The sequence below is a fragment of the Hylobates moloch genome, unplaced genomic scaffold, assembly GCF_009828535.3.
Source record: "Hylobates moloch isolate HMO894 unplaced genomic scaffold, HMol_V3 SCAFFOLD_11, whole genome shotgun sequence".
Taxonomy (NCBI): domain Eukaryota; kingdom Metazoa; phylum Chordata; class Mammalia; order Primates; family Hylobatidae; genus Hylobates; species Hylobates moloch.
In genome coordinates, this window is record NW_026652286.1 from 11,303,948 (window position 1) to 11,322,815 (window position 18,868).

At 41.0% G+C, this 18,868-nt stretch overlaps 1 protein-coding gene across 1 annotated transcript in view; it reads right to left on the reverse strand.

Moving 5' to 3' along the window:
* Positions 1 to 1,633: 1,633 nt before the first annotated feature.
* RAG1 (recombination activating 1) overlaps positions 1,634 to 18,868 on the reverse strand; it is a 69,937-nt gene continuing 52,702 nt past the window's right edge. Inside the window, exon 2 of the mRNA XM_058446441.1 lies at positions 1,634 to 5,075. Within this exon, the coding sequence (XP_058302424.1) occupies positions 1,930 to 5,061 (3,132 nt within the window). The 5' untranslated portion in view covers positions 5,062 to 5,075 and the 3' untranslated portion in view covers positions 1,634 to 1,929. The remainder of the gene's footprint in view (positions 5,076 to 18,868) is intronic.

Consider the following 18,868-nt stretch of genomic DNA (forward strand, 5'->3'; position numbering starts at 1 on the left):
AAAACTAATGTTAAAATATGTATATGTTTTTGACAACTAAATTAGAAATGACTTTGATATTCTTATATAAAAAGCAAGGAAAACTGATGTATTTTTTAATGAAAGATACTGAGTTCAATCCCTACAGAAGCACCAAATACATACCATTTAAGATAATGTCACTGATGCACTTTTGACAACTAAATTATCAAGCTCTTTGATATACTGTGTATGAAGAGTAGCAATTATGGCCAATAAAATCAAAGGAAGAAAAAACTAATTAACACCAACATATCATTATGACTCACTAGCATATAAAATTCCATGCCTGCTCTACATTGCCAGCAACTGGAAAATCCCAAATTCCTAAGGATGCAGATAATAGTTTCCAAATAACTGGAGCCACAAGAGGGTTAGGGGGCCCTTTGGAGCTTTTGTGTTGCTTTCTTCTGTCAAAAGGGCCACAGCACACAAATGATTTAAAAACTTGCTTACCTCTGCCCCATAAAAATGTAATCCCAAGGTCATGTGCTATAGTGATTAGTTGTGAATCCTAAACAAATTCTGATACTACCTTATAAACATAATGATTAATTTGTGGTGGAAAGAAGAAGGGCTTTGGAGACAAAAGGACTGTGTTAAATTTCCAAGCCAAGTATTTATTACCCCTAAATAACTTTGAGCAAATCATTTAAACCCCCATCGAATGGAGATAATAACAACACCTACTCCTCAGAATTGTTGTAAGGAAAAATGAGTGTGAAAACATTTACAGTGGTAAAAAGCACTGTGTAAATGTTAACTCTTCTGCTGTACTGCATTTGGACTCCATCTAAACTTAGCAGATGGAAAAATACAAGGCTATCCTGCTACACAATTCTGAATCCACTGAAAGTAAACTGATCATTATAGAAAGAATAACACATTGCAGAGGAGAGGACTCTATGAAACCTAGATTTAGAAAAATTGATTCGGGTTTCATTTGGAGAAAGTCTGGCAAAATGTTTCAGTAAGACATGAAATATATTTTTAGACATCAAGCTAACCTATATTTTTACAAACCTCTGTGGCTTTAAGATTGTATGCAGAAGCTCTAAATTTGGAAACTCTAAATTACTTGAAATTAAAAAGTAAAAATAAAGAATCATACTTGGTTTCTGATAGCTAAGTAAACATATATTATCAGAAGATTTAATAACTAACTGTAGCTAACAGTTGTATTCTAAATTCATTATTGAAAAATCCATGACAGCAGATGACCTCCTAAACTCTGAAGGTTACAATAGACACATAATTTAAACATAAAAAAGGACTGATTTTCTCAAAGTTGTCCTGATGTAAGATATTTCTGCATAAATATAACAAATGGGTAAATGCATTGAGAGCACTTTGTAAAGGTCATCGTGCTGTACAAATGTAAGATATTATTAGAAAATTTTAAAAAGCTCTTTTGAATCTTACAGAACAAGCCAAGATATGTAAAATTATAAAAATGAAGAATTATTCAAAAATGAAATAGAAGACACTTACCATATCTCAATACAAAATACAATAAATCAAGGGGCAAAAAATGAAAACCAGAAGACCAATTTCTTTCCTGGCCTCACTGGCTGTTCTTTGACAACCTTGGCTTTGATTTTCACGACAGCTCCCCAACACACACAGATCTTTGCCCATCTCTGGTCCCCTGCAGTTACTCCTGTTCTGAGTTATTGAGCTTTCAGATAACTGATTTTTCCTATTGCTTTTCGGAACTCACTAAAAGGCTCAAGCTATCAGCTCATCGGTTTCCATTCCTGACTTGAGAGCATCTGTAGCATCTCACTCCAACCTACCACCTCTTGGGTGGTGAAGCCCCATACACAGCAGTAAAGGGTGCTAGGAGAAGCCCTCAATGAAACCCAGAGGGAAACTCAATTGCAAAAACCAACTCATAAGTGGTTGCCCGACTTAAAATTCCATTGCATCTTGGCTTTCCAGAGAGTCCTCCATGCCTAATGGGTCCCCTAAGCTTGCCTGAGAGTTCATGGTAAACCCAGAGGTTTTTAATGCATTATGAGCATTCATAAACTTCTGGAGGTATTTGGAGGTGTACAGCCAGTGGTGTTTCAGGACATCTTCCATCTCGTAGCATTTGGACTGCCTGGCATTCATTTTCCGGAAGCGCCTAAACAGTTTGTTACCAGACTCATTTCCCTCACTTGCCCATGCCCCAATGGAGCCATCCCTCTCGATAATTTCAGGAACATGTGCCAAGGTTTTGTGAAAATAATTGGTGATTTTTCCCTCATACCTATACTTGAACTTGGTAGAAAGGAGCTCAGCAAAACGCTGTGAATTGAAACTGTACTGGCAGAGGGATTCTGGGCACTCTTTAGCAGGGCACGATGACCGCCATACTGGTTTCATCTTCAGGTAAAGATCCATCAGCTCCCTCAGAGCCTCGTGCCTCTCCTCAGAAGGAATTAACTCACAAACTGCATCCACAGTCTCTTTGGTCATGAGCTTCCTGGCAAAGTTGCCATTCATCCTCATGATTGGTTTGAGGTTCATCTTCTTCCGGAGATGCTTGTCCAGTGTGGCCTGCCACCTTTTCCTTTCCTCTTTGGAAGCATTGGGATTCTTATACACTTCCCCTATCTCTAGCTGGAAGATCTTGTAGAACTCAGCTGCATTGCCAATGTCACAATGGAGTGCGTCTATGGAAGGGACTGTCTCAATGAAAGGTTTGGCTGAGACCCCTTTCACCCGATCCCGCAGTTCTTCCACAGACTCGTGGTAAGGGTTGGAACGCCAGACCTCATAACGTTCCAGGTTCTCAGCATGGCTTCTGGTTATAGAGTGGAAGACAAGATTTTGAGAGGCTTCCAGACGGGTGGCATCACAAAGAGTACAAATGTAGACTGAGCCGGAAGCCTCGAGGCCTTCCACTTCCCGCACAAGTTTTTCATCATAGCCAGTGCCCCTGAAGATGAACTTGAAAGTCCGGAGAATGCCTCCCAGCTCAAGCATTAATTCACTGCTCTTCATGGCCTCCCTCTCAGCAATGAGAGGGCTCAGGATGGCAGTTAGGGTCTCGTGGTCAGACTCATCTGCCAGCATAAGGCACAATGGCTTGCAACACAGTTCAGAGTTAGGTTTGGCTTCTTCAAATACTTTCACATTCTGAGAGCTGTGGGCAATAGTAATTTTCATGATTGTGAATGAAAAACGGACTGCCTTTTCTGGAACTACTGGCCCACTCCCATGCTTCTCACTCACATCTCCCATTCCATCACAAGACTCCTTCACCACCACAGTGAAGGGGCCATTCAGGTAATCATCAAGGTCTTGGGATCTCATGCCTTCCAAGATGTCTTCTTCCATGTCCATCAAAGCAGACACCAAAGCTGAATCATAGCGGAACCTCTTTGCAATGGTGTCCACTGGGTAATCATCCACAGAGGATGATAGTCCAGACAGCCCATCAATAATGCCAACATCAGTGCTGGAAGACACATTCTTCAGAGGTGGCTGCCACTCAAAGTGGTGGTAGCCCGGCAGAAGTACCTTCTCAGCGTTCCGAAGGGCATGCAAAGGCTGAAAAATCTGTCTCCCTGTGATGGCTTTCACAGTCCTGTACATCTTGTGGTACTGACTGCAGCTGAGGAAGGTGTTGACACGGATGGCCAAGCAAACAGCTGGCTGCAGGCCAGAGCCCTTTCCCTGCATGATGGCCTCCAGCTCATCGGCTTGCCTGTGCTCATTCCTTGCCCTCAGAGCCAGCAGGAACAAGGTCATGCACACGGACTTCACATCTCCACCTTCTTCTTTGTCAGCAAAGGCTTTGACCTGCAGCTTGAGCTCCCTCAGCCGGTGCTTCTGAGCTCTCCGAGTCAGCGACAGAAGATGTTGGCGGGGACGGCCCCCTTTATTAATGTGCACAAAAGTCTCTTTTGATTCCTTGTGACTTGAGACGTGGTGGTTATATTTTTCCAAACTGACCTCCTCATTGCACTCTTTTGCTGGACATTTCACCATCAGGGAATTCAAGACGCTCAGAAAGGACTTCACTGGACTCTCCAGGTCAGTAGGGAAGCATGGATATCGGCAAGAGGGACAATAGCTGCCCATGACTTTGAGGCATCTGAGAATGCAGACCCGGCAAAAGACGTGCTTACAGTTGGTCTCCACAGGGTCAGCCAGAATGTGTTCACAGATCTGGCAGGAGATGGATTTCACAAAGTGCTCCGGGAAGTCCACTGCAAGAAGCTTGGTACTAAGATGTATCTTACTGCAGTTGGCGATCTTCTTCACGACATCCTTGCTGCTGATCCTTGCCTGAGCTCTTCTCTTGCACTGACGGGCTTGTCTCGCTTGGTCAAGCACAGTTTTGAGTTTTTTGCTGAGCTGCAAGTTTGGCTGAATACTCGTCCTCTTGAGTCCCCGACGGGCAGTGTTGCAGATGTCACAGGATGGTGTGTGGGGGTGCCACTCCATGGTCACGTTCCTTGGGAAGTAAACCTCACATGGGGCACTGCTAAACTTCCTGTACATGATGCTCCAGCAGTTATGGCAGAACTCAGTGGGGTGGATCGAGTCAACATCTGCCTTCACATCGATCCGGAAAACCTTGGCAATGAGGTCCGGCCAGGAAGTAGCTCTCTTTTCCTTCTTTCGTAAAAGGCCTAGGGTTTTACCATCCACAGGACCATGGACTGGATATCTCCTGTTGTGCTCATCAGTTTTAAAAGAATTCCCACAGATGCGGCAGAGATGTCGAAGGTTGGCTTGATGGATCGCTTTGCCTCTTGCTTTCCCGTTGTCATGAAATTTCTTTGAAAACTTAGGGTGGGCTTTTAACAATGGCTGAGTTGGGACTGGCTTCTGACCATCAGCCTTGTCCAGGACTGCTGGAGATTGCTCCAGAGAGGGTTTCCCCTCAAAAGAATCCTTCTTTTCCTTTTGAGCTTCTTCAGGTGTCTTTTCAAAGGATCTCACCCGGAACAGCTTAAATTTCCATTCTGAAAATTTAATATGTGGGTGCTGAATTTCATCTGGGGCGGAACTGAGTCCCAAAGTGGGTGGGAAAGAGGCCGCCATGCTGGCTGAGGTATCTGAGAACAACGAAAACAAGTCATATGAAGACCAATATCAATATCCCACTGATGTATCTTATAAATAATAAAAATGAATACATTCAATTATTTATTCATGTATTAAATCTTCTACCTTAATATATCATGTTAGGTGCTGATCATAGAGCTATTTCCTCTTCTGACAGTGTTTATGGTTACTTATACCTGTTACACACATATAAATGTTTAAATATATATATGTAAAGTTTTATTTCCTTCCAGAAAAACCTTAAGGTCTTTGAGGACAGAATCTCTGATTCATCTTTGCCTCCCCAAGGGTCCCAGTATACATTAGGTGCTCAATAGTTATTTGTTCAGTAAATGTAAAGATAAACAGGCTACTAAAATCAAAGAAAAGTAATATTTTCCACATTGTATTAGCCTCATTGCACTAGCTGGACAATATATTTCCAGCTTTTTAAAGCAGTCTTCCAGGAGGTTGGTTGTTTATTTCTTCCAAATGGGTCATAAAAGGATGATAAAGCTGCAAACTCAAAGAAACTAATTATTCACTACTTGAAAGGATGAAGTGAATTTTGAGCTTTATGAATGCAAACTAATAATAAGTATCATGGATAGTAATTATGCTTACAATTTTAATTAGTGAATGCTGTTGTAAATTATAAGGCTGTGTCTACATTAGAAACAAAAAACACAGAACTCTAAACCTGCAACAAACCAGAGTGTACATAGACTGAGATTCTAAGGGACTTTTAAGATGAAAAATTCACGTGGTTTCAGATAAAACTCACACAGGTCATCCTGAAAGTCATTGTTGGTCGATGGTCATTAGCACTATAGTTTGTAACATAATAAGAAGAGGTGGGAGTAATGTTTCTCTTCTGGTAAAAAACATTGGCAATTATATATGCCAGGAAACCCTACTGATTTGAGTTGTAGTGCACAGATTGCTAGTGATGCAGAAAAAAAGTCTAACAATGCCATGTGAGGTGTACTCTCTAGACCCAATTAGATCAATCTTTCTCAAATTACTTAGTACGTAATTGGAAAAAGAGCAACTGTATTTTCAATCCATCATCCCATCCACCTATCTCAAATTTGCCTGGGTTAATTCTTTTGACCCACCAGTTATATCAAGTAACATATATTTTTCCCTCAATTGATCAACTAACAAAATCGATGAGAATTTTTATGGTCACATAGTTATGGAGACAAATTCTCAGATGAACATACTTTGAGCAGGGGTGGGATTAGGAGGTACGGAGGGGCCAGGGTTAATGCTGACAGCTGCTACCAAAGCCTCTTTTCAAGTCCCTGCTTTACTGAAGTTTGTTCCATCTTATATGCATTACACATCAGAAATTGGTGTTTCGGGGCGCAGGCACAGTGGCTCATGCCTGTAATCCCAACACTTTGGGAGGCCAAGGCGGGTGAATCACTTGAGGTCAGGAGTTTGAGACCAGCCTGGCCAACATGGTGAAACTCCATCTCTACCCAAAATACAAAAAAAATTAGCCGGGCATGGTGGCAGGCACTTGTAATCCCAGCTACTCAGGAGGCTGAGACAGGAGAATCGCCTGAACCCAGGAGGCAGAGATTGCAGTGGGCCAAGATCATGCCACTGCACCCCAGCCTGGATGACAGAGCAAGACTCTGTCTCAAAAACAAAGAAATGGGTGTTTTTCATAAAAATTAAAAGCAAATGTCTAAGACTTGATTCACAGAGAAATCCTATTAGATTGTTCCCTGTGCAGGTCTATGCAAGAGTTAAACAATATACAGCCATTTCAAATGTCTCATTAACCTCAAAAAATATTTCAACTGCAGCCCAACGAACACCTCAAAATTGCTTATAGTTCAATTCTGCTTCCTAATTCTCTTCTGTGGCAGGTGCTAGGTCTTTCCCTGTGGCTCCCCTACCTCTTAGGTTGAACTCAACCCCAAATGCCTTCTCATTCCTTTAGCATTTTACTTCCCAGCCTATATTTAAAGCATTTGCTCTCTGGTATTCTAAGACAATATTTTGAGTAATTCTTTTTAAAATGCATGACCGTCTCTAGAGCTCATCAAGTTTAATATTGACTTTCACATTGAGTAAGTCAATCACAAGGTATGTTTGTAGGTTCCTTAGAACTATCTCACTTCCCTACACAGTTCTCCCCTGACTCCACTGGCCTGCATTACTATACCAAAATCTACCAAACTACATTTATTTACTCCTGTGGAAGGCAACCAAAGCAAAAGTGGACAAATGGGATTGCATCAAATTAAAAGCTTCTGCACAGCAACGTAAACAATCCACAAAGTGAAGACACAATCCACATGATGGGAGAAAATATTTGTAAGCTATGCATCTGACAAGAGATTAATAACCAGAATATACAAGGAGCTCAAACAACTCTACAGGAAACAATCTAATAATCTGATTTTAAAATAGGCAAAATATCTGAATAGACATTTCTCAAAAGAAGACATACAAATGGCAAACAGGTATATGAAAAGGTGCTCAGCACCACTGATCATCAGAGAAATGCAAACAAAAACTACAATGAGATGGCATCTCACCCCAGTTAAAATAGATTTTATCCAAATGACAAGCAATAATGAATGCTGGCAAGGATGTGGAGAAAAGGGAACCTTCATACACAGTTGGTAGGAATGTAAATTAGTACAGCCACTATGAAGAGTAGTACAGAGGTCCTCAAAAAAACTAAAGATAGAATTATTATATGATCCAGCAGTCCTACTACTGGGTATTTATCCAAAGGAAATCAAATCCGTATGTTCAGAGACATCTACACTCCTATGTTTATTGCCACACTATTTTTTATCCTTACTTGTGATTTTTACTCCCTAAAATAGACGTGTATTACTTTCGGCAGAAGATAGAACTTTTAAGAACTAGATTTACATTAGATATTTTTTATCTATTCAATCAGCAAAGATTAAAACTACTTATATGGTTCAGCATTAATGAAGGCACGGAGAAATTAAGATATCTCCATACATTCTTGGGAGGAGTATAAATTGGTATAAAATGCCCACTAGACAATTTAGCAATGTCTTTAAAATTTTTGAATATATTATCTTTGGTGCAATAAATCTCCTTTTGGGAAGTTATCCAATAGAAACATTTCCACAGGAATGCAACAATATTTATATAAAGACAGAGAGAGAGATTTGTTTCAGAAACTGTTACTTTGAAAAAGCAGGAAACAATATAAATAATTACCCAAAGGGCATTATTAAATAAACTATGGTCCAGACATACAGTGGAAAACCATGCAGAAAATTTAATTTTCTGTATGCACTGATGCATATGTGCAATTTCTGTATGCATCAGTGACATGGAAAGATGCTCACGTGAAAAAGCAGAGAATAGAATGACAATAGCAAGTATAGTAGGATTCTCTTTATGTATATATGTTTGTATTTGTACATATATGAAATCACAGAAATTCTGAAAGGATATGCATTAAAATCTTAACAGTGTTTAATTTCTGAAAAAAAAATTTGAATTATTCAAAACAAGCAAGTACTATTTTTATTAATTTTGTGATACATTTATTTTGGATAAAACTGTTTTAAAGGCTAGATGTATATGTGCTCATAGTCACTTTTCCATATTTTCTTCTACATTTCCCCCAGAAAAGCTTAAGATCTGGCTAATTTCAAATCTGACTACCACCGTTAGCTTTTCTTTCTTTTCAGATAGACACGGAGAAAGCAGGCTAAAATATGGACCTGTAGACAGCATGAAGTTGGGATTGTGAAAGAGTTATCTGGGATTCATATTTTGACACTCAGAAACCTTGCAAACGCTTGATCTCCTCTCTTCTAACAAAAGATCTCAGCAGTAGACCAGCCTAGGGATCTCAAAGGCTGAGTGGTTGGTGCTGGCTCAGCCCTGTCCCCACCGGCCACCGCCATCTCAACATTGCCATCTGACATCAGAGCTACAGAGGTGCCTCCCTCCGCACAGCACAGATTCATTTGGACAAACTAGTTTGGGGTGGCTTGGACAGTGCAGGAACAGTAGTTTCTGGTGGGTGATATCATTAGTTCAGGAGGCCAGGGCACAGCAGCAGCAGCAGCCCCCCATTTCCATCCCAGCTGCCCACCCTACACACACACACATATACCCCGTTACTTGGCCCACAATCTTCCCTCCTAACATCTTCAACTTTGTACACAATTTCCAAGTAATAACTGTGTGCTCAACTGTGACCTCTCATTATCACACCTGTTCCACTTATTCACTCTGCAAATACTATCATCTTTTTTTTGCCAAACATCATGCATCAAAAACGTGACAAAATAAAAAGCCTTTTTATAAGTCTCAAGTATCCACAAAATAACACTACAATTCTTGCTCTTCCTTCAGACAACCTCTTGCATGAACCACTTCAGAAAGAGAAATATATCATCACAATCCCTGGCCAGGAATTCTGACTCAAGAACATAACCTCAAAGCAGGGTCTCTACCATGGCAATTCTCAAAATTCATACAAATCAGAATCATGAGCGAGTTTGTTTTTAAAAAGAAATGCAGATCATCAGGTCCCAAAGAGTCTGGCTGTTTGGGAAGGAATCCAGAAATTGCATTTTTAAACATTCAGTGATTCTGAAATGAGTGAATATTTTGAGAAACACTGGTCTCCCACTTAGGCCAATCTAGTTCAAGAAATGCCTGGCAATACTTGTTAATACCTGGGAAACCAGACATTTCCTCCCACCCTAGAATTTATGTTCCTGATTATTTTTCTCGCCTGAACTAACAGTATTTATTTCCAAGAGTCTCACACCTTACCTTCTGCTGATTTGTACACATTCATTCAAGAAGCACTCCTTAAACCCTTCCTCTGACAATAGCATTCATTTATAGTAATTCAGATATTTTGCATCTTTCTATGAACCTTCAGTGGCCCTAAACTTGGCCTCTTGTACCTTTTGTATTTTCATACATTAAAAAAAATGATGTAGCTTTGCTCATTCCATCCCCTCATCACCTGGAAGAAAAAAAAGCTCAAGCACTTCTAGTTAGAAACATAAAAATGTAATAAATATTTTGGCTCAAGGCATGAAAAGTATGAGTGTTACCTTGCTCAGCAGGCTGCCTGGCCAAAGTGTTGAGATGTCTGCAGTTTGGTTGATATTACTCAATACCAAAGAGAAGGCAAAGTGTGTTCTCTGCTCTCTCCTTGTTCTCGTTTCTCAGAACATGCTGCTGAGCTGTTTATCAGCTTCCACTGTCCTTCCCAGCCTCCCCCACCATGGAGGGCTAACCACAAATGATGGCAGCCAATCATGGGCCAGGAGACCCCAGCTCCAGCTGCCACCTGGCTCTTTAGGAAGCTTAGCTCAGGGGGGCCTGAGTGTAGAACCATGTGTGAGTGTTTGCTGGGGCACCAGCTGCCAGTTCCTTCCCTGAGAATGTTTGGGTTGGAAATGGTCTTGTCAGTCAGTATAAGCCCCAGCTTTTGCCAGGGTTCTATATCTCTGTGCCTCAGTTCCACATCTGTAAAAAGGAAATGCTAGTAGTGTATACCTCAAAGAGTCAATAATGTTATACAATGAGGGTTATCATAGGAAAATACTTGAAACGATGCCTGCCTCTTTGTAGATGTTCATCAGATATTAACAACACTATGGAATTTCTTTATTATTATCTTGAAATGGTATCCAAACAATCTCAGAACCTTTCAACCTAGTCAAATCTTGCTGAGGAAGGTTGATGCTCCTTGTAAGTACTCTAAGTTTAAACATCACTCGAGTATGGAAGTCAACAGACCTGGATTTAAATCTTGACTCAGGCCTTTGATTCATTGCTTAAACTTTATGAACCTCAATCTCATCACCTGCAACCTAAGATTGATAACATTAGTCCCCATTATTGAGAGCAATGGGCCAGGCTTCTAAGTGTTTTATGTGTCATTTAATTTTCATAACAATCATACGCATTTGATAGTATTATCTCTAAAAAGAAGCGACAGAAGTTCAGAGCAATGGAGTGACTTGCCCATGGTCACACAGCCACTACTTAGTGAAGGTGGGGTGGAATATTATCACAATCCCTGGCCAGGAATCTCATGGCCAAAGCTCATGTTCTTAATCAGTCCATTATACCATGAAAGAAGAATAATGAAAGCCACTTTGTAGTAATAGTCTAAGGATAACTCAAGAATGAATAGGTGTATACACACCTCTGTGTCTGTTTCAAAACCCCTTTATAATTCTCAGACCAGCTTTATCCTCAAAGTCTTTCTGTGTTCAGCTAGTAAGTGAGAGATTCCTTGCTTGTCTGATTCTCAGCAAAAACTGTCAAGGAGGCAGGTGCAAGGATTTCACTGTTCTGTACTGCCCTCATTCGATGCTCTTCTTCCATCTCCCACTCTTTTGCATTTGGACCTGTCTAACCACACAACAGCCCTGGGGCCACAGCTTCTGCTCACTAAAGACAAGGCAGAAGCCACTGCAGTAACACTGGGGAAGAGTGGAAACTGGTCTGTGGCTTCTAGGAGCTTCAGTTTGTTTTTCCCCAAGGAAATGCAGCCTTTACCTGAGGATCATATTTGAGGCAACATGGTGAGAAAAGGCAGGTGAGAGCTAAGAATTTCCTGAAGACAGTGTTCATGTTCAACAGGACCATCAGGAAGCAAGCTCTGTGGCCCTGGGCCCTCTTTATACAATGAGGTCAAGTAGAGAGGAGTCATAACATCACTTACATGCAAGAGGGTGTCCTTCCCGCCCATCCTCCTGCTCCTTAAAATCTTGCATTTCCAATGGACTTCCAGAAAGAAAAAGAAAAGGCCAGATGTTCATGCTTCCCCTTGAAGGAAAGAGCAAAACAATAATATCTCACAGTATTAGAACAAAGCAGCAAGTTTAAGGATCAGGCTTCAGTTCTGCAGGTTCACTTGGAAGTTATATGAAACTAAAGTGACAAAATGCGCGGGTTTGTTTTGGACTTTCCTTGGTTTAGCACTGAGAGTCTAAGGTGAACAGAGGTGGTTGGTCGCCCATAACCTCCAAACCAGAGTTAGAAAATTTCTCTGAGCTCAAAAATTTATAAATGGAATCCTTTTCGATTTTTCTTGGAAAAGTAAGCTGGTCAAATGGACTCATCAAAGAATGGTGGGGGTGTGAAGTTCAGAACAGATAATGGAGGAGTTTTCTCTCTCTCTCTCTCTCTCTTTTTTTAATCATATTTAACAAAGATTTCTGTATTGCTCAACTTTTCATCAGTCATGTATACTTTTACGATTAGGAAAAATCACAATATTTACAAATAAAGTACTCAATGAATTTTAAATGAGACATAACAAAATATTGGGTACATGTGAAGACACAGTTTTCTAATTGCTTTGTTTGATAAAAGTCTTGATTTGTATACATCACCAGTATTTCCATGTTTCTCTCAATTTCACCTCCCAATTTCTCCCATCCATGTTGAAATCAAGTCACTTGTCTCCTATTGAGAAGTGAGACCTCCCCTGGATCACCCGGAAAACAAACAAGTTAAACGATGGCCCATTGTCCCTCTGCCTGGACACTAACATTTTATTCACTGTCTTTATTTCAAATCTTTTCCATATGACAAGCGAACCTTGACTTGCATCATAAAATAGCAAAGTCAGAGCTGCCTAGGATCCATGTTGTTCCAAGCAAATTAAAAATAAAACACGGCTGACATGTATTGGCCAATTGTTGCAAGAGACAAAGAATGAAAAGGGTGAACTAGAGCCTGGACAATTTGGTGCCAAGCTCTAGCCTTGAGCGCAGACCTCCCAGACTAGTGATTAGCTGTGGTTAGTCCTGGAAGTGCTGACAGGCCCTTCACTGGCCCTGCTCCTCCAGGCAATGTGCTCCCTGCATCCCCGCTTTCACCTGCGTCTCCATCCAAGCCCCAACCCCCCTTAGCAGGTTGCCTACACTTATTCCCCTTGGCTCCCAAAGGCCCTTTTAAGAGACCTTTTCAAATTCAATTTCTTCCCAGACAGCAATGAGTTCCAGTTGCTGATAACAATCAAAATCTACTCCTGCAGCCATGGTCTGAGTGTGTGAACACTGCATTTTGAGCTCTTATCATAATTAAGCAGATGCAGTTTATGGACATTGAGATTACATACATAAGCATGGATCTATACATCTCTAACTAGCAAAACTCTTGTCTTCTAACACCACCAATTTGAAAGCCAGAACTAGAAGGGAACTTAGAGGTTACTTGCCCCAACGCATGTGTTTTATTTATTCCTGAAGGGCAAAGTGTTCCTGTTCAATGTCACAGAAGGGAATTAGTAACAGAAATAGCATTACAAATCCGATCTCCCAGCTCCCAGGACAACGTTCTTTCCACTACACTGAAAAGGGAACATCCCTCCCTAACCCATCCAAGCTGCATCTTAGACGGTAAAGAAACTCAAGCTGGCAATGGAGCAGAACCTTAACAGGTCATAGCTAGATCGGAGCCCTGGGTGAGCATGCAGACTCGCCACCCTGCACTGGTGGCAGAGAGACAGTGTCTCCACACACTCATTTCTCCCCCACTTTCTCTGTCTTAAAATTGTTTTCTAATTAACTCAGTGTGAATTACCCCTGTTAGTAAAATTTCTAATGCATTATTAATTGCTCTAAACGTCGGCTGCAGCTCACTGTCCATGCTTTCAGGAGTGCTGCTGCGGGCTTTCTGATTTTAGCCACACTGTTTTCTAAGCAGCTAGTGCCATCGTGTGGGCAAAGAAAAGTCTATATTCTTGACTATCAGAAAAAGCCATGAGAAAAAGTCTCAGAAGTTGTTGAATCCAGGAACTGGTTAAGAAGAAATCATGTATTTGCTTCTCTTCTCTTCCCTCTTCCCCTTATCCCAATCTCTATTCTCCCTACCCCCTCTTCCACCATCACTTACCTTTGTAGAAATCCCCCATAATTCCTATAGACTAGGAAACAGAGCCAAAAGCTTAAAAGGTCAAAGTAACTTGCACAAGACTCCACACTTCATTAACTCCAGTCTTCCACAAAGGTCAAGAGACAACACAGAACTCCATTCTCATTGTCTTGCTAATCCTGACCAGTCCCAGAAAACATGTAATAAATGCCTTCTCCTTATTCTTCAAACAGGAGAAGACATGAGGACCATGTCTTCATGAGAAAATTTGAAGAGCTGAGAGTAAAGGCCGGTGTATAAGATTGCTAAATATCCTTCCTAATCAGGAGACATCTGTTCCATTTCCAAACCTTGCAAAATATCGAGGCATTGTTTTGCCTCCTCATCCTACTTACCTGCATAAGATCGCAGATTGAGTTCAAACGTTGACATAGGAGGAACATGACCTAAATTTCTCAGCGCTAGTAAACAGGTTTGGGGAATAAGCTTTCTCAACTCTACAGTAAACATAATGGCCTGAATGCCTAATTGCAGGATACCAATAAATGTCTTTATAAAAAGCCAAACTAGGCAACTGCCCAGTTTGCCTAAGTGAGGGCTCTCAAATTTCACAATATTTTTTGGAGGATAAGAAAGGGTTAGTTTTTAAGACAAAGGAGTTTTAGCTTTAATTTAATTTAATTGTGTTTAAACTATAATAACTATGTGGCTTTGTTTTATATATAATGAGAACAATTGCTAAATTTTTCATAAATTTTAATTAAAAATTATATTCACTTTCAACTTATGAACAGTTAGTGCTTCTGGAGAGAGATGGAAAAGGAGCATCATTTTCGGATTATTTTTGTACAAAAATCTGCTATGAGAGAGAGAGATTATTACACGAATTGGCTCACACAATTATGGAGGTCGAGAAGTCCCACAATCTGCTGTCTTCAAGCTGGAGAACCAGGAAAACCAGTAGTGTAATTCAGTCCAAGCCCAAAGTCCTGAGAGCCAGGAGCACGGACGTCTGAAGGCAGGAGAAGATGGACATCCCAGCTTAGAGAGAGCAAATTAGCCCTTCCTCCACTTTTTTGTTCTATTTGGGCCTTAAACACATTAGGTGACGCCCATCCACATTGGTGAGGGTAGATCTTCTTTACTCAGTCTACCGACTTAAATGCTAATCTCTTCTGGAAATATGAACACAGACATACCCAGAATCGTTTTAGTAGCTATATGGGTATCCCTTTGCCCTGTCAAGCTGACACATAAGACTAACAATCACAAGCCTTAAACGGGTTGATTAAGTTAAGATGGGGTCATTAGAGTGGGTTCTAATCCAATCTTACTGGTATCCTTATAAGAAAAGGAAATTTGGACATACACACAGAGACACCAGAAGTGTGTGTGTACAAAGGAATGACCAGGTGAAGACATAGTAAGAAGGCAGCTGTCTGCAAGCCAAGGGCAGAAGCCTCCCGAGAAATCAAACCTGCCTTATGGCAATTGGATCACACAATTATGGAAACTGAGAAGTCCCACAATCTGCTGCCTTCAAGCTGGAGAACCAGGAAAACCACTGGTATAAATAAATAAATAAAACTTTGATCTTCTACTCCAAGCCTCCATACTGTGAAAATATATATTTTTTGTTATTTAAGCTACCCAGTCCATGGTATTTTGTTATGGTAGCCCAAGCCAACTAGCACAGTGGGGATCAGGTCCCTCATCTTGGACATTTCCTTCATCCACCCACCCCAGGAGGGAGAAGAAGAGGTCAAGTTGGAAGACACTCATTGGGCTTCATTCTTAACGAGTGAGTATGATTATCATGGCCATTATTATCCATCTAATGTTGAGCTGTGGTGTGGGGTACTGGTTAAAAACCCAGGTGTTGGAGTGCCTTAACATTGGTTTAAATTCTAGCCCCACCTCTTGCAACTTGTGTGATTTGGGGCACATTTCATAACCTCTCTGACTCCATTTTCTCATTTGAAGATGAGAATAATAATATGAAGTTGGTAATGTTCTTGGCAGAATTAAGTGAGTTAAAACATTTGAGGTGCTTCAACACTGTTAAATACAATGTTATCTCAAGAACTCATAATCTTCCTCCAAAACCCACTCCTCTTACAGTCTTTCTCAGCTTGCTTAATGGCAACTCTACACTTCAAGGCAAACTCTTAGAATTATCTTTCATTTATCTCTTTCTCTAAATCCTCATGCCCAGTCAGTCAACAAATTCTAATCTTGTTAAAACTATAAGTCAAATCAATTTACTTCTCTAATCAAAACCCTCCTATGGTTCCTATGGTTCCCCATCATGGTTAGAATAAAAGCCAAAGGCCTTTCAAGGGCCAACAGGGAACATGACTCCCTACCTTTTCCATCTTTTCTCCCACTTATCCGCAGCCACAGTAGCCTCCTTGCTGGTCCTCAAAATGTCCAGATACGCTGACATTGGCCATTCTCTCTGCTTAAAATATTACCTTAGGCACATTAGACACTGCTGTATAGTCAGGGGTCTTCAGAAAAACAGAGCCAATAAAATAGAGAGAGATGAGGAATTGGCTCACACAATTATGGAGGCTATCACACTCTGCCATCCACAAGCTAGAGACTAAGGAAAGTCAGTGTTATAGTTTCAGTACCAATAAAAAAGTCTGAGGAGCAGGAACAAGTCTTAGTCCTAGGCTAGGAAAATAATAATTTCCCAGCTCCAACTTCAGCAATCAGGTAGAAAGAGAAAAAAATTTACCCTTCCTCCTCCTTTTTGTTCTATTTGGTTCTTCCATGAATTGCATGATGCCCACCTCATAGGGCAGGGCTTTACTCAGTCGAATAGTTTAAATGTTAATATCATTCAGAAAAACACTAGCAGACACACCAAGGAATAACGTTTAGCCAAATATCTCAGCACTCTGTGATCCAGCCATATTGACACAAAAAAAATGAATAAACAAACCTGGAGTAATTGGTAGGGCAGAAAGAGCTAACGAGATTGTGAATCAAGAGTGATGAAATCTGAATCAAAGGCTGAAGAGTAGGCCATCCAAAGACCCCACCTCATCCTCAGTTCCCTCTGTGGAATTCCGGGGAAAAGGAAGCTATAGGAGACCATGCTCACCCATCTGCCTACAAGGCCTGGAGAACCAGACACCTTGTACAGTGTGGTAAGGAAGGTGTAAAGAAGCCCCAAGAAAATCCATCTTTTCCTTCCTCAGCCCCACATTGTGCTCCAAGTGGATGAGCCTTTTGGACTGCATCACCAGAGTGCCCTCAACCTCCAGCTTCCAGTATAATCCAGACATTGGGCAACACCATAAGTACCTGAGTATGGCAGGAGGGAGACAGTATAATTGTGCCTAAGGAAGGCACATGGGAGATGTTGTCAACAAGATGGCTGCCTAGAAGTGTCAAAGCTCACCTCCTCCACAAAGAAGGACAAAACAACAAACAAATAACTACACTTTGAGTAGAGTGTCTAATGCAGAACACTGGAATTCAGCAAGGAAGTGATGAAACCCTCTGAATCACAGAGATTCAAGATGGCAGTATAGAGAAGGAAATGAAGCACCCAGCCAAGATCAGCTCAGAGCCAAGACGGATTCCCTGTAGTGGGGAAAAGGGGGAAAGGTAGTCAGGAGATTCCTAGCAGTCCTAATTATCACTGCAGATGCCTGAAATCCTAGCTACAAAAGACTCCCACAGTCCCCACAGTCCTCACAGTCCCTAAGCCCAGTATACAAAAGCTGCCTGGAGTCCACACAGCTCCATTGCTCCAGAGTAGGAAATCATGCTGGGTTCTTCACTCCCCAGGACCCAAGCTACTATGGAACTGCATCATGCTGAGAACAGAGCCACTGATAAAGTAAATTCTGTTCTGGAAGCCAGTGTCCTGGCATATCCACATACCTGGAGCCCTGCCATCATTCCACCATCACCAGACAAAAGATTACAAAGCCAGGAATCCAAGACTCCATCTAGATTCAGTGGTTCAGCTGTAAACCCTGAACCTAAGCCCACACATTGCCCTGTACCCCAAGAAACAGGTAGTCTAGAATAGGAAATAAACCTCCCCCAAGACCAGGGTCACTGCCATGTATGCCCCCATTGCCCAAGGACTGATCACCCAATGCTTGCCACCACTGGCAATACTGTACTGATGACCAGCAGAGCTACCATGCCCAACACATACCCTACCAGGGCCTGAGAACCAGTCTACCTATCATTCCCCAACCCCAGCAAAGCCACATCACTGTCTCTACAAACACCATTGATATTGATTACAGCCAAAGAAATCACATGGATGCTACACTGCTGCAGCCACCGGTAACCAAATCCAAACCACTTTACCCAATCAACACTATAGGACAGACTCACAGGAAAAAGTCTTTTTCTACAAAAGCTAGTCCATAAAATTGGAAGAGGCAACTGCTCCAGCAGATGCACAGATGCTAATAAAGGAACACAAGAAAAATGAAAAAGCAGGGAAATATAACACCTCCAAAGGAATTCTCCTGTAACAGACCCTAAAGAAGAAACTCTATGAAATGCCTGAAAAGGAATTCAAAATAATGAGTATAAGAAAACTCAGCAAGATACAAGCAAATACAGATAGACAATTTAACAAAATCAGAAAAACAATTCATGATCTTAGTGAGAAATTCAACAAAGAGATAGATACCATTAAAAAACAGAAATCTTGGAGGTGAAGAATTCTATAAATTGAATAAAAAATATCATCAACAGCTTCAACAACAGACTAGATCAAGCAAAAGAAAGAACTTCTGAACTTGAAAACAAGTCTTTTGAAACAACCCAATCAGACAAAAAGAGAGAGAGAGAGTATGAAAAATAAAAAAGAATGAAGAACGCCTATGTACTTTATAAAATACCATTATGTGAACTAATGTTTAATTATGGGAGTTCAAGAAGAAGA